At 36.9% G+C, this 20,061-nt stretch overlaps 1 protein-coding gene across 6 annotated transcripts in view; it reads right to left on the bottom strand.

The window, feature by feature from the left end:
- Nucleotides 1-18,421: 18,421 nt before the first annotated feature.
- The window catches only part of stac (C2 and C2B_Munc13-like domain-containing protein staccato), a 2,073,982-nt gene continuing 2,072,342 nt past the window's right edge, over nt 18,422-20,061 (bottom strand). For 4 of the 6 annotated variants that reach the window (XM_067759976.1, XM_067759977.1, XM_067759979.1 and 1 more), the window contains one exon: nt 18,436-18,707. In XM_067759976.1, the coding sequence (XP_067616077.1) occupies nt 18,635-18,707 (73 nt within the window). In that variant the 3' untranslated portion in view covers nt 18,436-18,634. Of the gene's footprint in view, nt 18,708-20,061 lie in introns of all 6 variants that reach the window. The other 2 variants (XR_010948689.1, XM_067759975.1) reach the window with 1 other exon arrangement.

Below are 20,061 nucleotides of genomic sequence, written 5' to 3'. Positions count from 1 at the left end.
TCATAGGAGACGACAGACTTACGGATATAGGTGCTATAGTTGATAGGAAATCGAACATCCTGAAAGTAAACAAATACAAAATCTAATCAAGTCTAAAGATCTCCCTCCTGAGACAGAAGGAAAATTATGTAATCTTATTGATAAATTTAGCGATCTTTTCTTAACTCTTAACGGGACGGAAATAGTATACACTTGCGTACGAGCTGAAATCAAGACAATAACCTCCGAACCCATTTATAGCAAAAGCTATCCCTATCCTTCTTGTATGAGGGAAGAGGTCGACCGACAAGTGTACGAGTTGTTAGAAGAAGGAGTTATCCGACCGTCCAAGAGCCCATATAACTCTCCTATTTGGGTGGTTCCTAAGAAACCTAAGCCCAATGGGGAGAAACAGTATCGAATGGTGATAGACTACAAAAGGCTTAAAGCTGTAACGATCCCTGACACCTACCCTATTCCGGATATAAACGCCACCTTGTGTAGTCTTGGCAACTCTCGCTACTTCACAACCATTGATTTGACTTCTGGGTTCCATCAAATCCCTATGAAGGAATCCGACCTACTGCTACTGCTTTCTCAACGATGAGCGGAAAGTATGAGTTTTTGAGATTGCCTGCACTGGACATTTTTCAACGCATGTTCGACGACGTATTGAAACAATATATCGGCAAAATCTGCTATTTTTACATAGACGATATCGTTGTGTTTGGTAAGGATGTTGATGATCATTTGAAGAATGTCGAAATGGTATTTTCGCAATTGCTACGATCCAATCTTAAAATGAGTTTAGAAAAAACACATTTCCTGCAGACTGAGGTTGAATTTTTAGGGTACATCATCACTCCCGAAGGAGTTCGTCCCGATCCAAAAAAGGTCGAGGCCATGAACTCAATTGTGCCACCATGCAATTTGAAGGATCTAAAAAGTTTTTTGGGAATAACCTCCTAATATCGGAAGTTCATTCGGGACTATGCCAAAATAGCTAAGCCATTAACAAACCTAACGCGTGGGCAGAATGCACAAATAAAGGCCAGTGCATCGTGGAAGGTAGCAATATAACTTGACAGCGCTGCTTTGCAAGCTTTTACTGACCTGAACTGTGTGCTGACCTCCGCAGATGTTCTGTCATTTCCTGATTTCGGCAAGCCTTTTAACTTAACAACTGACGCATCGAACTACGCAATTGGTGCAGTTCTATCACAGGGGGATATAGGTACGGATAAACCAATTGCATATATTTCTTGTTCCCTAAACCAGACTGAAGAAAACTACGCCACCAACGAAAACGAGATGTTGGCTATTGTATGGGCATTAGAAAATTTGAGATCGTATTTGTACGCTGCCAAAAAGATAAGGATATATACTAGGCCGGGCGATTTGTGGGGAAGCAAAAAAATCGCCCATTGCTCTGTGAAAATCATATTCTAGGGATCAAAATAAGAAACTTTGCCGAAGGAACCATACCTCTAAAACGAATTCTGATGTCCCCCTTTGGGTCGCAGGGGTAAATTTTGAAAAATGCCACTTTGAAATGCCTATTTTTTTTTTTCTTTTTGGAGTAAATTTTTCTCTTTAGAAATTTATTTAGTCAGAACATATGTAAATGAAAAAATGAATTTAAATTAGTAATAGAAAAGAAATAAAAAAAAATTATTAGAAATCAGAATTCGTTTTAGAGGTATGGTTCCTTCGGCAAAGTTTCTTACTTTGATCCCTAGAATACGATTTTCACAGAGCAATGAGCGATTTTTAAATTGACCCGCCCTAATATATACCGATCATCAACCTTTAACCTTCTCCTTAAGCTGCCGCAATTATAATGCGAAATTAAAAAGGTGGAAGGCACGAATAGAGGAGTATAATTGCGAAATAATTTATAAGCTAGGGAAGGCTAATGTGGTTGCCGATTCTCTTTCACGTCTGAAGACCGAAGTAAACGCTTTAACGGATTCTGTGGTGGCTCAACCGTCGGGAAGCGAAATTGGAAACAATGCTGAGGTAGCTGCATCGGAAGCAACGATGCACTCCGCTGAACAAGATAATTCCGAAGTGGTACCGCATGTAGAGGTACCCATAAACATCTTTAGGAATCAGTTGATACTTAGAGTAGGTCAAAATTCTCGATGCCACGAGCAACCGCATCACGGTTACCGCAGATATTTTGTTTCTTTACCAAACATCGATAGATCGAACCTCATTCCAACTCTTAAGGAATGCCTTAATCCTAATGTCATAAATGGCATAAAAATCCCTAAGGAATTTATCCAACTGTTGCAAAGCGTGTATACGGATAATTTCCACAGGTATAAAATCAGGATAACTCAGCGCTTAGTGGAAGATGTAACTATCCCTGACAGAATTTTCAATATAATCCAGGGAGAGCATCGCAGAGCACACAGGAATCCGAAAGAAAGTCGGGAACAGGTTTTAGAAAAATACTACTTTCCAGGTATGTCAAAACAAATTAGGAATTACGTTAAGCAGTGCGAAGTCTGAAAGCTTCACAAATATGACAGGCATCCGGCTAAGGCTCATCTCCAACCGACACCGATTCCCAGCCACCCATGTGAGATCATCCACATGTATATTTTTGAAATCGAAAAACAAATGTTCCTTAGTTGTATAGAAAAATTTTCGAAATTTGCCAAACTGTTCCCTATCAAGAATAAGTCGTCCATTTATATCCGAAAGAAACTTACTGATGTTTTACATTATTTTTCCGTGTCAAAAACCTTGGTCATGGACAACGAGAGGGGATTCCTAACACCACTCCTTCTCAATTACATTAGGTCTCTCGGGATTGAAATCTACCAGACGCCTACACAACGGAGCGGGACCAATGGCCAGGTGGAAAGGCTACATTCAACCCTGATAGCAATTTATCGATGCTTATCTAATCATCTTCCCAGAATGACTCCCAAGGAGAGGGTGGCGATTGTTGTAGATAGATACAACAATATTATCCACTCTATAACAAAAACAAAACCGATAGATGTATTCTTTAATAGAACAGCCAGAATAAACTATTAAGGCCTAAGAGACTTTACGGACCAAACGCACGCAAATATCAAGGCTCTCTTATTCCACGAACAAGAGAGTGGAAATGCAAGGAAACTATAACCCGCTCGCCCCCTCGGAACTTTAATAGTGGTGATGAATTATTCATCGCCAACAAACAAATAAAAGGGAAACAAAAGGCACTCTACAAAAAAGAAGCCCTTGCCGAGAACAGAAATGTGACCATTACCACGGAAAGTGGAAAAAAATTCCACAAAGTGGATGTAAAGAACGTATAAGATAACATTGGTCAAGAGGTTAATGAGAAGCTTAAGATCATTAGAATACGGAGGTCCGGATGCGAGCGTTAACGCGCCTGTAGCCGTTGAGGTTATAGTGGTTCAATTCCTTTTTCCGCATTGGTGTGGGATAACTGATTCGGAGGGGTTCAATTCCCACAAAATGATCTTCTGATTACTTGCGTGAAGTCATCCGTGCCATGAGTAGGTCTTTTGCAATTATAAACGCTTACGAATAAAAGGGATCAATGCGGACCTTCCATAGTCAAGTTAACACCTATATTCCAATGCAAATGAAAAAATATCCGTCACAAAATATAAATTGCAAAATAAATGCAAGTATAAGCTGCGAAAAAGGCGGCAAACATGCGTAAAAAAACGCCAAAAAAAAATTTTAAAAAATATAATAAAAAAAGGGGGAATGGAAATTCTTTCTGAAAAGAAAGAAGAAAAGAAAAAAAGAAGGAAGAAGAAAAAAAAAAACGGAGAAAAAAGAAAGAAAGGAAAGACAAAGGAAAAGGAAAAAAATTCTTTTGCATGAAATTTACTAACAGATTAACAATTCTAAAGTTTTCCATAAGCAATAACACTAGTCGAATTAGATACTTGCAACTAATATAACCAACTACTTCACTACTGGGTTCCCAACTAATGGAAATAGAAAAACCTTCTTAACATAATAGACTTCACCAGCTTTTACTAATTCACCTTCCACTATGCAACTCGAATTAGGATAAGTTCCTAGAATATTCTTAAGAATGACTTTGAAATTTCTTAAACTAGCTTAGAAAAATAGACACTAAGATGATACAATTTTTACTAACATTACTATAATTCATAGCATCTGCCTCTGCGCAACCGCGCACTCTTATGAGATATTTAAAATAGACTCACCATTGGCTGGATCATCAATGGACACTTTAAGCTCATTCACATAATAGATCTGGAGCGCTATGACTTGGCATCGGCTCAACTGGAGCGTTCATTAATCAACCTCATTGAAACAACAACAACAACGGAGGTACTACTGTTCCAGCTAAATAGAATTCACATGCACTTAAACGAGATAAGAGGGCACAACTTTGCGAGATCGAAGCGATCCATTAATTGGATAGGGTCTGTCTGGAAATGCGTAGCTGGATCACCAGATGCCACCGACTGGGATAAGGTCCTCAGCAACGAGAACTCCCTTAATCAAAATAATAACAGACAATACAAGGTAAACAACGAAATCTTCAAGAAAACTAACGAATTATTGCAGAAGCTAAACACCATTGTGACGATCACAAATGACGTCGTTGAGCGGAGAACAAGGGAAAGGCTCGAACGGGATGTCCAAAATAAAATAACCATTCTGAAGGAAGATATAAACGAGCTGATACGCGCCTGCCAAATGGCCAAGGCTGGCATCGTCAAAAGCAATCTTTTAAGCAAGTAAGAATTTAACCAGCTTGTTGGCGAGATCGACATCTTTCCATACAGTAATGCAATCGAAGCCATCGGGTATAGTAAACCCTCGATCTACACTAACAACACGCTATTGCTGTATGTTTTATCTCTGCCTAAAGTCACAGAGGAAAGATTCAACCATATTACCATATTACCATATTACACACGAGCTAATATTCAGAGGGGCCATCGAATAGAACTGGCCTACAAAACTACACTTATAAGCGAACGGGAGACGTATGGCATAAAGGGGGATTGTTTGCACCTATCCTCTGCAATGGTATAAGGAAATCCTTGGAATTGTTACCGGAGACCGGTTGTTTGGCGCGCCTCCTCAAGGGTGGAGAAACAAGTTGCTTACTTAACAAGCAACGCAACCACCATAGAAATAATCAAAGAGGATACAATTTTCCTGGACAATTTTGTTGGCACCATAAGTTCAGGTAAAAGCACTGCTAATCTTAAGGGATGCTATATTCTCCAGGTAGATAATGAGATGGTAGTGATCAACAACCATACATATTCAAGCATTACCACCTCAGGAGTTCAGGTGCTCCCACCAATCCTAACTAGTGTCACGAACCACACCATGGCTTTAAACCTCGATCTGGTACATGGAATGGCAATAGACAACTTGAAAATATTGAACCTCCTTAAGTCTGAGACGAATTGGTTCATGCTATCCGAGGGATCAGGACTACTACTACTATGATACTAATTTGGTTTATCTGGAGGAAACTCACAGAAAGGATCCACTTACCCGAAATAAAAATCGAGAACCGACTTAGTCGAAGGATCGAGAAACCCCCTTCGCGGCACCCAACATATTCCATTCCCACACTCTACCTGTACACGTGCCGCTGTATCAGTCGTTCCATTTTGCAACCCAACACCCTAATTCAAGGTAAATTATAATTCACCATATACACCTGTGGGAAACCAAGTTCATGATAAGTACCACGTACTAATGGTTACGCAATAAGAATCATACCAACAGGGCCAATTATGTTTCACATGATTGTGAAATACTTGCACATGCCCTCAGTGCATGTCAACCGTGAGAAGCTAGGGCCTAAGTCAGCGTAGTACCAAATACTGCGCACTCCAAGGCAGCAGAGCAACAAGTCTATAAAAGGAAGCAGCTCGCATCAAAGTGGCAGTTGCATCGTGGACTACTAACCCGCTTGTTCTATTTCAATAAATTACTGTAAATCTAACTTTTCTGTGTTTCATTGCAGGGCAAGTTGGCCCTTTAATTTTTTTATTTTTCAAGGATCTTCAGTCCTTTACTTATATATACTCCTATTAGTATGAGAAGTAGTGTATGTACCTATGTATGTATGTAGATATTCCTTAAAATTTTAGTAACTAACACCTTTATTAATTTTTATGTATTTTGTTCGTTTTTCGTTTTTTGTATTTGTGTTTATGTATGCTTAATATTGTTTTTGCACTTTATATTTCTGGCGGCCAGCGTGGTGTGATGCTAGCGTGCTCCGCCTACCACACCGTATGCCCTGGGTTTGCACCCCGGGAAAAGCAACATCAAAATTTTAAAAATAAGGTTTTTAAATTAGTAGAAAATTTTTCTAAGCGGGGTCGCCCCTCGGCAGTGTTTGGGCGCTGGGGTGTATTTCTGCCATGAAAAGCTCTCAGTGAAAACTCATCTGCCTTGCAGATGCCGTTCGGAGTCGGCATAAAACATGTAGGTCCCGTCCGGCCAATTTGTAGGGAAAATCAAGAGGAGCACGACGCAAATTGGAAGAGAAGCTCAGCCTTAGATCTCTTCGGAGGTTATCGCGCCTTACATTTTATTTTTTTTTATTACTTTATATTTCTTTCTTTTTTCTTTTTCAGCGCGCCACGATTGCCGATTTTTAGTCTAAATAATTTATTTTAGTTATTCAAAAATAATTAAATGTTACATGTATATGTTTGTAAATGAATTTTTTGTAAATGTAATTTATTCTCTTTTTATTTTATGTCACTGAATCTTTTATGGCGCCAAATGGACCAGGTATAATCTTCACCAACTAATTGGTAGGAACTAACTAGAATTTACTTCATTTTAATTAAAATGCGCTTTTTCAATTTTCAAATATAATGCAATATAAACTTTTTTTTCGAACTTTAATTTTACAAAAAATAAGGAGTTGAGCAAGCGATTGTAAGCGTTCGAAGGATAGCGAACGACTCAGTACATTCCACTGGACCGTTTACTTCCTTTTTTTATATATTAAATATTTCATGTAATTACATAAGTTCCAACGGTAAGGTTAATTCATTATTTACAGGGCGCCGGTGAAATAAGGTAAGTTACAGATTTTAATATTGAACAAGGTAAGTATTTAACAATTTTTGTTTTTCGCCAAACATAGGTAAGTATTTCAAGGTGAGTGTTTCAATGAATTTGAGTTTTTAAAAGGGTAAGTTCCGGTAAGTATTTATATGGTTTTTTCGTTTTTAAATTATCTTTGTAGGCTTTGGTAAATATATTTATTGCAAATCAATCATAAAACTCCATGAGATCCTCGCTCATGTTGTCGACGGCGACTAGTCAACATTGATGACAAAAATAAAATTGGAACAAATACTGATTTTAATATATTGTATTTAATTTATTTAATTTAAAAGTATGAACGTCTATAATTATTTCACGGCTTTGACATTGTGGCGTGTTCACTAACGTGTGTCCTTGCAGCCTCCAACGTTGCGAACGAAGGCACGATAATCAATTGCTCAGTCAAATTTAGCCTTTTTAAATCGAAAGTTGATTAGGTGATTTTTAAAGTCCCGCTATGCGATGTTGGAAAAGAACAACAATGCTTATACTATACATACAGGCAGTGCAATAAAAGAAACATAAAAAAACCGGCAAGCCCAGTAGGCACATAAATTGGCAAATTTACCCAGACATACGTCTGTAAGTCATTTTGTAACGACATCCCACCGCCCGGTGGATCCGCAGTAGGATTCACTAATCATTAAAGCGGCTAGCTTACTGACTGGTCTACGCATTGTCCCGGATGGTGTGCGAACTTTGGCAGTCCTGACCTGAACATCTTTGGCTGTAAACACCTCGGTAATTAGGCCTCGTTTCCATTGATTTCGAGGTCTTGCAGGATCGCAGACAATCACCAGCTGTCCAGGTTTTAAGGGCGTTGCCTTTTCTCTCCATTTAGATCGTCGGAGGAGTTGGGGCAAATATTAATGTGTCCATCTCTTCCATAGTCGGTCTTTGAGGTTTTGCGATACACGCCATTGTTTCCTTAGGCATAGTTTTTCTTCATTTATAGCTGGCGTCTGAGTGGAGTTAAAACAACCCAGTAAAAAGTGGTTCGGAGTCAAAGGCTCTTCGTCTTGCGGCGATGTGGGCAGTTCTGTCAGTGGGCGGCTGTTAATAATGTTTTCGGCCTCTATCAAAACGCTGTTGAAGGTCTCTAAGCGCGGGGCTTCCTCTTTTAATACTCGCTGTAACAATCGTTTGACACATTGTACGAGGCGCTCGCAGCAACCTCCTGCTGATGGATTCGCAGGACAGTTGAAGACCCACTAGATGTTTCGGTTGCAGATCTCTTGTCGATGAGGTGAAAGTCGGATAAGTGGTTTTCCTTGTTAAGCTCCTTTTGCGATCCTACGAATTTGGTGCCATTATCGCTTCGAATCTTAATTGGCACTACACGGCGGTTGGCGAAATTTCGAAAGTAGATGATAAAGACGTCAGTTTATAAATCTGTGGCAATTTATAAGTGAACTGTTTGAGTTGTCAAGCATGTGAACAGTGCCACATATCGTTTCTCTCATCTTCTATCGATAGCAATAAAGAATGGGTCACAATAGTCAACCCCAGTATATGAAAATGGTCTGACATATGGCGTAAGGCGATCTTGTGGTAATTCATATTTTCATATTCATATTCATATTCATATTTTCTTTATTCAGTCTATGATTTACAATAATCTTACAGACTAGATTATCAAAAATTTCTTATATATAAGTACAAAGTATTAAAAAAAGATTTTTACATAATATAGAGAACTAGCAGACCCGGCAGACGTTGTTCTGCCCTAATTTGGTCTATATGCATATATTTTATTTATTAATTTATTTATTTAAATATAGTATCTTTGAAATACAATGTTTCTTACAGACTACATAACGAATTAAATATATTTACAAAATAATTGTTTAAGTTAAAAATTCATTTAATTGTAATTTGAATTTAGATTTTCCAATTGAGAAATCTATATTCAAAGAATTCGAGAACAAATTAAACTCTCGTAATTGACCAATTAGTGGCACTACAGGATTAGCTGTGTTGGCTATGCAAACTGCACACTCCTTTTTTACCGACTTTAACAAGGTACGTATGCGAGGTACCCAGAACTTTTGGCGCATCTCATTTATTGTTAAGTAATCGTTTTGATGATGCAGCTTACGGTGATATTGTTGGACGATCAAGCGCGTTATATAGTGATTATAAGGTAGAATTTTTGGACGTCGTGCAGTAATCGGCAACCAGTATGCAGCGTCGATCCCTCCGTTGACTTTTATCAAATCATCGTCGTCTAAGGCTGGAGTTAGTTGGTGTAAAAATGATGATTTTGGTACGCATTTTCCCATTTTCAGAGCTTCGATTTCGGCAGCGAATAACACCGCTTGAACTCTATCAAGGATAGTTGTTTAGGCATTTCCAACCTCTATGGCATTCAGCTCACCTCTCTGACGTATACCTGACTTAGTGTTGTGTACAAAACGCAAAATCCAGGCGAAAATTCAGATGACCTTTGAATATGACGAAAATTTAGAAAAATTAATTAGACACTCCCCTTTGTAGCATTATGCGTCATGCCCACCTATGCAATACATTTGTGCATTATGCATCATGAACATCTATGTCAATGCATTTTTATGAACCGACCACACGCAGTCATAGCATAATCATATTACAATATTTTGCGACATAAATTACATTGGTCTGACACAGCGGGAAGCCAACATCAATTGAATGCCGAATACGAAACCCTTGTCATTTCACACCTTAACATTTTTGCTCAGTCACTCACCCCGGTCAATACACGTGCCGATCGTCAGTGTTAGTTTGTTAATGTAAAATTACCAAAATATTCACACACAAACATTTTATATGGTTTACACAAATAGCAATCTGCTGACTTTGCATATCATTACTACAAATGTACATATTTTTTGTTTGTTAGTGTTAGAATAATTATGAATGTATAAGTTAAGAAATTATGTATAAAAGAGAAAGAAATTCTTTAATAAAATGAATAATGATCAGACTTCCTAAGTCAAAACATTCTTTTATTAATTTGTTATATATCATGGCGATCCTGCCAGTTCAGATCAAATCAGCACAACTGCTAAAAACGATCTGACAGGAAAAGATCCAGCCAGTCCGATCCTAAATAAGCATAAAAATTTGCTGAGCAAGCAAATATTGCTAAAACGATCCGACTGGAGGAAATCCTGCCAGTTCAGATCAAATCAGCACAACTGCTAAAAACGATCTGACTGGAAAAGATCCTGCCAGTCCGATCCTAAATAAGCATAAAAATTTGCTGAGCAAGCAAATATTGCTAAAACAATCCGACTGGAGGAAATCCTGCCAGTTGGTAAAGCAGGACAATCAATAAATCCTGCCAAGTTGGAAAAATTTATACGTTGAATGAAATAATCGATAACGCATCTGCAATTTATAGGCCCGCTTATTCTTCGTTTGGTAAAACCTCTGATGGTATTCAAACCCAGGCATTTGGAATACGTCCCAAATGGTGCAGGTAAACACACTCGGCTAATGACGCATACGCATTTGCAAAAAGCAATCACAAACACAAACCAAGGAATCATTTTCAAACAACCAACGGACAAACAATGCTGAAATATTTACATAATTACATACATATGTATATGGCTACATATTTAATGGCAAAACACTACAACGCATAAAAGGGTGGAATAAATTGGGACCGGAAGATATATTATCAATTGACGGAGTACCGTTTGAAGCGACAACAAAACGGGCAGCAATATAAAATATAAGTAGGTATAAAATTTAGAAACAAATTGGGCGGCCTTTATGGACGCTAAACTATGAGCAAAAACGAAAGTTTTTGCTAAGGAATCTTTTTAAATATGGTAGGACAAACAAATTTTTTTTCAAAAGTTTGATATCAGCTTTGAAAATGACGCAAACTAAACCGAAAAATAGAAAAAAATCTAATTTTAGACAATACTCTGTAAAGTAAATTCAATTTTTTAATGTTAAAATCTAAAAGAATTTTTTTTTGAAAAAAAGTATATTAACGCTATCAACGAAAATGTCATAAAAACTAAAAATATTTTGTAAATCAAAGAAAAAATAAATTATATTAAAATGCCCAAAAAATTTTTTTTTAAAACAAATTTTTCCGTTAAAAACAAAAATTTTCTTAGACTTTAATAATGTTAACTAAACAAACAAGTAAAATTAGAAATTTTTTTTTAAGAAAAAAATTTTAAATATCTAAATCAGAAATGAAAAAATTCTAAAGTAACACAAAAATTACAATTTTAGAAATAAATTGTTGAAATAGCTATTAATTAAATAAGGTAAATTTATTAAAAATCAATGAAGGTAAAATGGAATGCATAGGATAAAGGAATAAAATAGAAAAATTTTGTTAAAAATTGAATTTAGTTCATTACTCATAGAAGCAGGAAGATAATTATATTTCAGAATGTCTTGGTGGACAAAAATAGCCCAAGGCATTATGATAGCCATAGCTGGCTACGATGTAGGTAAAAGAAACTCTGAAACACCAGAGAATAGAATTGTAAAATATGAGCCACCAGACCAAGTCGACACAAAAACCACTCAAAACATCACAGACATTTGGCTAGGTGCTTTAATATGCACGATAGGGCTACTAATCATAGCGGTAACGGCTATACTTAAATACTATATGAAATTTAAGCATAGGCAAATAAATAACGTGCAACAGCGCGTCTAAAATTTTTTTTTCACCCAAATTACCAAACCCAAAACTGAGGAAGAGCAATAAACAATCCAAGTATATCTCAAATAGTAAGTCTCAAAATGTCACAATTGACAGTAAAGGCAGCCCTGCCTAAAGCGAACAGCAAATCAAAAATTTGCATAAATTCCTTTGAATGCTCCTGACATAGATGGTCATGAAAAAAAAAAAAAATAAATGTAAGGCGCGATAACCTCCGAAGAGATCTAAGGCCGAGCTTCTCTTCCAATTTGCGTCGTCCTCCTCTTGATTTTCCCTACAAATTGGCCGGACGGGACCTACATGATTTTATGCCGACTCCGAACGGCATCTGTAAGGCAGATGAGTTTTCACTGAGAGCTTTTCATGGCAGAAATACACCCGGAGCGCTTGCCAAACACTGCCGAGGGGCGACCCCGCTTAGAAACATTTTCTTCTAATTGAAAAACCTTATTTCTAAAATTTTTGATGTTGCTTTGCCCGGGGTTTGAACCCAGGGCATCCGGTGTGGTAGGCGGAGCACGCTACCATCATACCACGGTGGTCACCAGATGGTCATGAAGCAATAGGAAATTCTAGGACAGTGGAAGTAAGCGAAACCTAATGAAAAAAAATACAAAATTCTTAAACCAGCCAACACAAAAAAAAAAAACAATGAAGAAAAGTCACAAAGAGAACATATAAAAATAAATGTGAATCGCTATATAAATTTGCAATAAAAGACTAGTCGCGCTCATTTCCATCTTAGGATGGAAAAATGGTAGCGTAGAAAAATTTTCCAGGTTGCTTGATTGTTGAGGAAGTTATTGACTTAGGACAATATTCGACCAAGCTGAAATAAGCCGGCAATCCAGGACTTGAAATTTATAAGGAGAAACACAGTTGCCCTGAGGGACAAATTGGTGATTAAGAATAAAATATTTACTGCAGTAGGCGAATTTATAAAATAAAATTGGTACCCAAGTTCTCTAAGATCAAGCAATTGCACAAACCCAAAAAGGTTGTGATAGTAACAAATCCCGGCATAAAAATAAAAATAATTCTTCATAAAAGTCATAACGATTCTGTCTTGGTGGCCGCCGCAGAAATCGCATGACACATAAGATCAAAGATATTTCTGGAGAATAGGAAAAGTATGAAAAATATGAAAAAAAAATTAAGGATAGAAATTTTTTTTTCACATCCACTGTACCTTCCGCTTACCCATTAATCGAACTACTACCAATACATAGCTACCTTGCTCTTCCGTCAGCAACTACAACCCTCAATTGTATATGCAATTAGTTACAGATTTAACCAAATAAAATAAAAAAAAAAAGTTTTTTTTTGTTTAATAGTAATAATATGCGGAATTAGTTTAAGGAAATAAAATAAATACAAACATTTATTGGCCCGGGTTCACCCAGGAAAACCTCGCATTTTAAAGAGGTTATAATTTTATATAGAGGAAAAACATTTTTACTTTAACCCCCGGTGGAACAGAAAATATTAATAGGAAAATATATTTACTCTAAGCCTAGGAAAATAGGAGACTTAGTATTAGTTAGAGAAGAAGCTAGCCATAAGCTAGACAGTAGATATAAAGGACGGTATAAGGTAAAGAAAATTGACAAAAATAACAATTTTAACAATAGGCTTAAACACATTTGAAACACCTTTTGATAACCTAAAGCAAATAATCTTAAAATAAGCATTCCACTTTACTCATCGCACATTAGATATCTAAGCAGTTGAAAACGAAATTTTTTTTCTCAGCTTCCTCTTTGTATAAATTATTATAAATGAATAAATATTAGAGAATAATTTCTAAAGACAAGCAGATTTTAAGTGGGTGCACACATTTAAAATCCGGCTGTGTAATAAGTAAAATAATTGTTAAATTTAAAATTTTTATGCGTAAAATAATTGTTAAATTTAAAATTTTGATGCGAAAAATAATTTTTAAATAAAAACTAATACAAAACATTATTAAAAAAAAAAAATGTAAAAATAATAAAAGTATCAAGGTCAGCATATTAGAAACAAATTACACAAACTCTTTCACTTTCATATCAAGTTACCGTAAAATACCAAAAACATTTAAAATTCAAACAAAGAGTCTTACACAATTGTCGACACAATTATATAAGCCTCTTTTTCTAAGGCGGATGGTGTAGCATTATGCGTCATGCCCACCTATGCAATACATTTGCGGCATTATGCATCATGAACTTCTATGCCAATGCATTTTTATGAACCGACCACACGCAGTCATAGCATAAACATATTACAGTATTTTGCGACATAAATTACATTGACCCGACACAGCGGGAAGCCAACATCAATTGAATGCCGAATACGAAACCCTTGTCATTTCACACCTTAACATTTTTGCATAGTCACTCACCCCGGTCAATACATGTGCCGATCGTCAGTGTTATACTGTTTTCACACAGAAACTTAATGATCTCATTTCACCTGCTAATGAAATCGTAAATTTTTTGCTTTCACACAGAAGTAACTGCTCGATTAGTATGAAGAATGAGACAGACAATCATGGCGGAACGATACAAGGTGGGAGCATGGTGACATACCTACAAACAAACAAAATTCCATGTACTTGTAAATTCGATGGACAAATGTCAAAACCGTACTGCGCCGGTAGTTGATGTATCAAATCAAATAAAAAAGGTTATAATCAGCTGTTCGATGCGGCCACCTTGTATCGTTCCGCCATGCAGACAATGACATTTGCTTTGACAAATGACATTTTTAAGGACTGAACACACCAAAAACTAAGAAGCGGAAACGGAAGTGGAACGCTGCCAGCAGAGTTGCATTGTGCTTTTGACTTCATTAGGCATTCGATTAGCTACTAATGAAATAATAATAGATTCGAATTTTGTAGGGAAGATTGAGCTCAATAAGCGTCTTAATGTAGAAAATTGCCTTTATTATTCAATAAGCCGTCTGTGTGAAAATAGTATTAGTTTGTTAATGTGAAATTACCAAAATATTCACACACAAACATTTTATATGGTTTACACAAATAGCAATCTGCTGACTTTGCATATCAGTACTACAAATGTTCATATTTTTTGTTTGTTAGTGTTAGAATAATTATGAATGTATAATTTAAGATATTATGTATCAAAGAGAAAGAATTTCTTTAATAAAATGAATAATGATCTGACTTCCAAAGTCAAAACATTCTTTCATAAATTTTTTATATTTCACCTTTGCTTTACAGCATGGCCCTCTTTGTGATCTCTTCTGATATGCAGTGTTCCGACGTCAATTGTGGTTCTTCTTGTGGCCACAGTTCTTTGTCCTTATACAAAAACGATGGTCCCTGCAACCACCTTGACAATAAAATATATTCAAATGTTGTTGAGCTCTCGTTGCTTCGTCTGCCATGTTCAGTGATGATGGTAACCACCGCCATTGGTTCACGGTTGTTATGCTCAAAATCTCTGATATACGACATGCGACGAATTGTTTAAAGTTTCTGTTAATCGAGCGAATCCAAGAAATTACAGTTTTTGAGTCGCTCCAAAATGTTTTGCTTTGTATGTGGAAATCGTGGCATCGTTCCATCGACTCCTTCAGACGGCAGCCCAGCACAGCAGCTTGCAGTTACAAACGCGATATTGTCATACCCTTAAGCGGTGTACATTTAGACTTGGCACATATAAGTTTACGTCGATTTAACTCATCATTTTAATTCGTAGGTAGGCCACGGAAAATTCACTTGCGTCAACAAAAACATGCAATTGTATATCGTCAGCAACCGATAAAATCGTGGAATAACAACGTGGTACCGAAAAGTGTTTTACAGACTGAAAACTATTCCACCACAATTTTCATTGTTCTGCCAAGTCGTGTGGTACCGTTTTGTCCATTGCACCTGTAAGCGCCATATTGAATGCATTAATATTTTCAAATATATAGTGACATTTGCTAAAAGACCAAATAGGTCATAAATTGACATAGATATACCCAATAACTCTCGCTTAGTTGGCATTCGCAAGCCGTTCAAAACATCACGGGCAATTTTGTGGAACTGAAAATGAAATTCGAGCGCATAATTCGTAGTATTCCAATACATACCAAGGACCTTTTCTGTAGTTGTTTGGCGATTCATTGTGACAATTTGCGAATTGGTTACTATATTTTTAACGTTCAGTTCATTTTGTACATATTTGTTGTTGCTTAAAAAATTTCTTAGCTTGAATCCAGCAGCGGCATTGATTTTGATGGCCTCGGCGGTTACTATCAGTGCTTCATCGGCGCTGTTAAAACCTACTACTAAGTCGTCAACGTACGTACTGGCAATCACAGCATGACTACCCCTGGGCATTATGGGTTCATACTTAAGGGCGTTAAAGTTTGTTATGTGTTCTGCGCAACACGGCGAACACATTGCTCCGAATATCATCGAGGTCTTTAAATACGTCTGGATCGGCTTATCTGGTTTACCGTCTCTCCAAAAAAACCTTTGAGAATCTTGATCTGCCTACCTGATTCTCACCTGTGAAAACATATCTTCAATATCCCCGGCTACTGCTACGATACCTTGACGAAATTTGTGGACAATGGCTGTGCTTGTTCTAGACCTTTAAGTAAAGAGGAATTTGAAGAAAATGAGTTAGAAATGGCGGCTGCATCAAACACGATGCGTAATTTTTCTAGCTTCGAAGTGTTGACAACCCCAAAGTGCGGAAGATACCATGTCGTTGGTCGTACATAGACAGCCTGTTCTGGTGTTAGCAATTTTGGTTATCCCCGGTCAATGTACTTGGCTATTTCCATTCTGTATTTATTGGCATAAATAGGGGCTTTCTGCTTACGCGTCTCGACGTTCAGTAGACGTTGCTTCGCCATGGCATAGCTCGACGGAAGTATAATCCTGTCGCCAAAGCAACCCTACCTCATACCGCCAACCGTGATCCTTTGTAGTTTCCGTGGGTATTTTACGGGCGCGTTGATTCGCATCAGACTCTAAGACGACTTCCGCATTTCGTACTCCAAAACTTTCGATCGAAAAATACTCCTCCAGCAATTTGTTTAGACCTTTGCAAGATTCACCTCTATGTATATTAAGCACACTAGGCATGGCGACACTTTCGTGATTACCCAGTCCAACTTTATCTCTGCTGCTATTGGTTGCTCACCTCCAGCTTCGACGATTTTTCCTGGCAAGTACAGGTGGGCATTATCAAGACCGATTAGAAAAACAGGTTTGACGTCATTATAACTCTGTACTAGCAAATTCTTTAAATGATGAAATTGTTCTTTGTTTAATCATTGCGTCGGCAAATTGAGACCCTTGATGGAATGAACATTTTTCAGTGGATATACGTGACAGTTGTCGACAGTTTCAATTTCACATGATACTCGTTTAGAGTTTTCCTTTGTTTGCCTATCACCGTACCACAAGCCCAGTAGGCACATAAATTGGCAAATTTATCAAGTCATACGTCTGTAAGTCATTTTGTAACGACACATGTCCTCGACAAATTGGATAATACTAAAATTTTTGGGAGTGTTCGAGAGAAAAGTTCTTCGAAAGATTTATGGACCTCTACGCGTTGGCGATGGCGAGTACCGAAGAAGATTTAATGATGAGCTGCAGAGCTATACGCAGACATCAACATAGTCTAGCGAATTAAAACGCAGCGGCTGTGCTGGCTAGACCATGTTATGCGAATGAATGATGATGCTCCGGCCAAGAAAGTGTTTCTATCGGAACCCGCCTATAGAAGCAGAGGTAGAGGGCGGCCCCCACTCCGTTGGAAGGACCAGGTGGAAAACGATTTAAACTACCTTGGTGTGACCAATTGGCGCCGGTTGGCGGAGCGAAGGAGCGACTGGCGCGCCTTGTTGGACGCCCATAACCGTTTAGACGGTTAAGCGCCAATTAAGTAAGTAAGTAAGTAAAATTTTTGGAAATGGGTGTGGCACCGCATCTTTTTTGTCTAAGCAATTTTCAATGTTTCGGGAGCCATAACTCGAAGAAAAATTTACATATCGTAACAAAATTGGGTACACATATTTTCCTTATAGCAGGAAATATTTCTAGTACAAATGGATAAGATTGGATAAGGACCACGCCCACTTTTATATATATATTATATCTTAGCGAAAAATAGTTTTGTACCAATCGTATTTTGTGCAATTCTAACAAGAGATGGGAAAAAATTCAAATCTTGAAAAATGGGCGGGCATTGCCCCTTTATTACAATGCATTTCCCAATGTTTCTGGAGTCATAACTCGACGAAAAATTTGGTGCACATGTACGCCTTTTAACAGAAATATTTTCGGTAAAAATGGACTATTCCTTTATACACCATGTCATGATCAGCTGGTTTGGAAGGGTTGCACCGCCACACCGTCATTTTATGCAGGTATAAAGGTAACGCGTTTGCGTTGCGAGGAGGTAACAATTTTCCCAAAAGAACGAAATACCCCTCAAAGGCGTTGTCTGTTTTTAAGAAAAGAACAAAATATATTTACACCCCTTGCTCAGTGTAGAAAAAGCGTAACACTTTTGTCAGAAAAGAAAACTATATTAGATATTCATGTTAGGGCTTTCACCATTAGCTTTAACTTAACACCCATATTTAACAAACATATTTGGGTCTTTAATAGTTCTATATAAAAAGACAACTTTTTTTTTTTGCTTAAGCCCCTACCGTTCAGCAAGCTTTTTATTCAGTTACCACTTAATTTATTTATTTTGGCACAGGTCATAAAGCTGTAATAGAAACCACGTAAGTAAATTATTTTGTAGTGAAATATATAAGTGAAGTACACTCACAGAAAGGTTTTAAATTTAATGTTTAATATTGACGAACCAAATTAGAATTCAAATTGATGGTTTCAGTTTACTCTTAAGCTTCTTCAAAAATTCTCGAGCTTGTTTGTCCCCTTGCCGGCATTCCAGAGCATGAATGGTTTCTGATTCTGAAATTGAAAGATTTTTGTTATAAAGTTGTTATAAATGAAATTGTGCGATTAAAAACTATTTTTATCCTCAACAAACACGCAGTAGGTTTCACATTTCTGTGTATTCTCCAGCATACTTTTCTAGGTTGCAAGTATTTTTTTACGGGAGCTGTCATTATTAAGCTGGCCGTTTAAAAAAATGTGGAATACCCCACAATATTTTCGCATGTTCCGTGCAGTACGGTAGCACCGCGTTAATACATAAATCAAGTGATATAGCATACATTGCGGTAGTCCCGTTCTAATACACAAATAAGGTGACCCATGATGCACAATTATGATAAACACATTTAAGAACAAAGCATAAAAGGAATACATAATCACCTATCAGAAGTTTTTCAACAACAGGTTTTTCGGTCGCTATAAAATGCTTAGCGCAATTTCTGCGCAAAAATTTAAGTTAGTTATTTATAACACTTTGTAATATTCGGATCGTTTTAATGAAGAACTAAGAACATACACTGAAAGAAATTGTGCTAGTAAAATCAACAAATCGTTTCTGTTGTTCTTGACTTAACGGAGATTCGGTGAAATTGGTCGAATTATGGTTAATTCGACCGAGTTCTTTGTCAAACGAACAAATTAGTTTAGTCATTTCAACAGAAGAGAAATTGTTGCTCTTAAGTTAACAAAATTCTATAAAATTGACAGATTCCTGTTCAATCTAACTTATTTTTCTGTTAACACAACTGATCTCACTGGTCATTTCAACAGCGATCAACAGTCAACACATGAGCAAATTTCAAAGAGAATTTTACGCTCACTGCGCTCTCTACCTTGTACTTATGACGATGGTGTCACTTGTTAAAAAATACCAAAATAAGAAAACCACCAAATCGAAAAAACACACAAAATGGGAAAACAATAAAAAAAACTAGTTTTTCAGTTATCAATACAAAGCGAAAACCCTTTTTTTGAATTTACTGGGCAAAAAATTATGAGATACCGGGACACCTATTTATCGGGTACAATTTTGCAACTTCTCTTCCAAGCGAAACGCAAATTGCGCCCTCTTGTTACAAAAGTTTTGTGCTTGAATTTTTCCAAAGTTAGTAACATTTTGTTCAAGTTTTTACGAATTTTCACTCACGCGAACGAATTTAATGAGATAATAAAAAACATCCTTTTATAATGTTAATGTTTCCGACAACATAAAATTTTGAGTTGTTTTGGAATCGTTTCAACTTAATGTGTTACGAAAATTAAACTTGCCGAATTACATGTAAAGTTACTCCAGTGCTGAATTACCTTCCTGCGATTTGATTCTTTACTTTTCTATAACTTACAAGTTCTCTTTTTAAAATGTTACGTC

Source organism: Eurosta solidaginis, chromosome 1, assembly GCF_040869045.1.
Source record: "Eurosta solidaginis isolate ZX-2024a chromosome 1, ASM4086904v1, whole genome shotgun sequence".
NCBI classification, from domain to species: Eukaryota; Metazoa; Arthropoda; class Insecta; order Diptera; family Tephritidae; genus Eurosta; species Eurosta solidaginis.
This window is presented reverse-complemented; position numbering and strand designations above follow the sequence as displayed.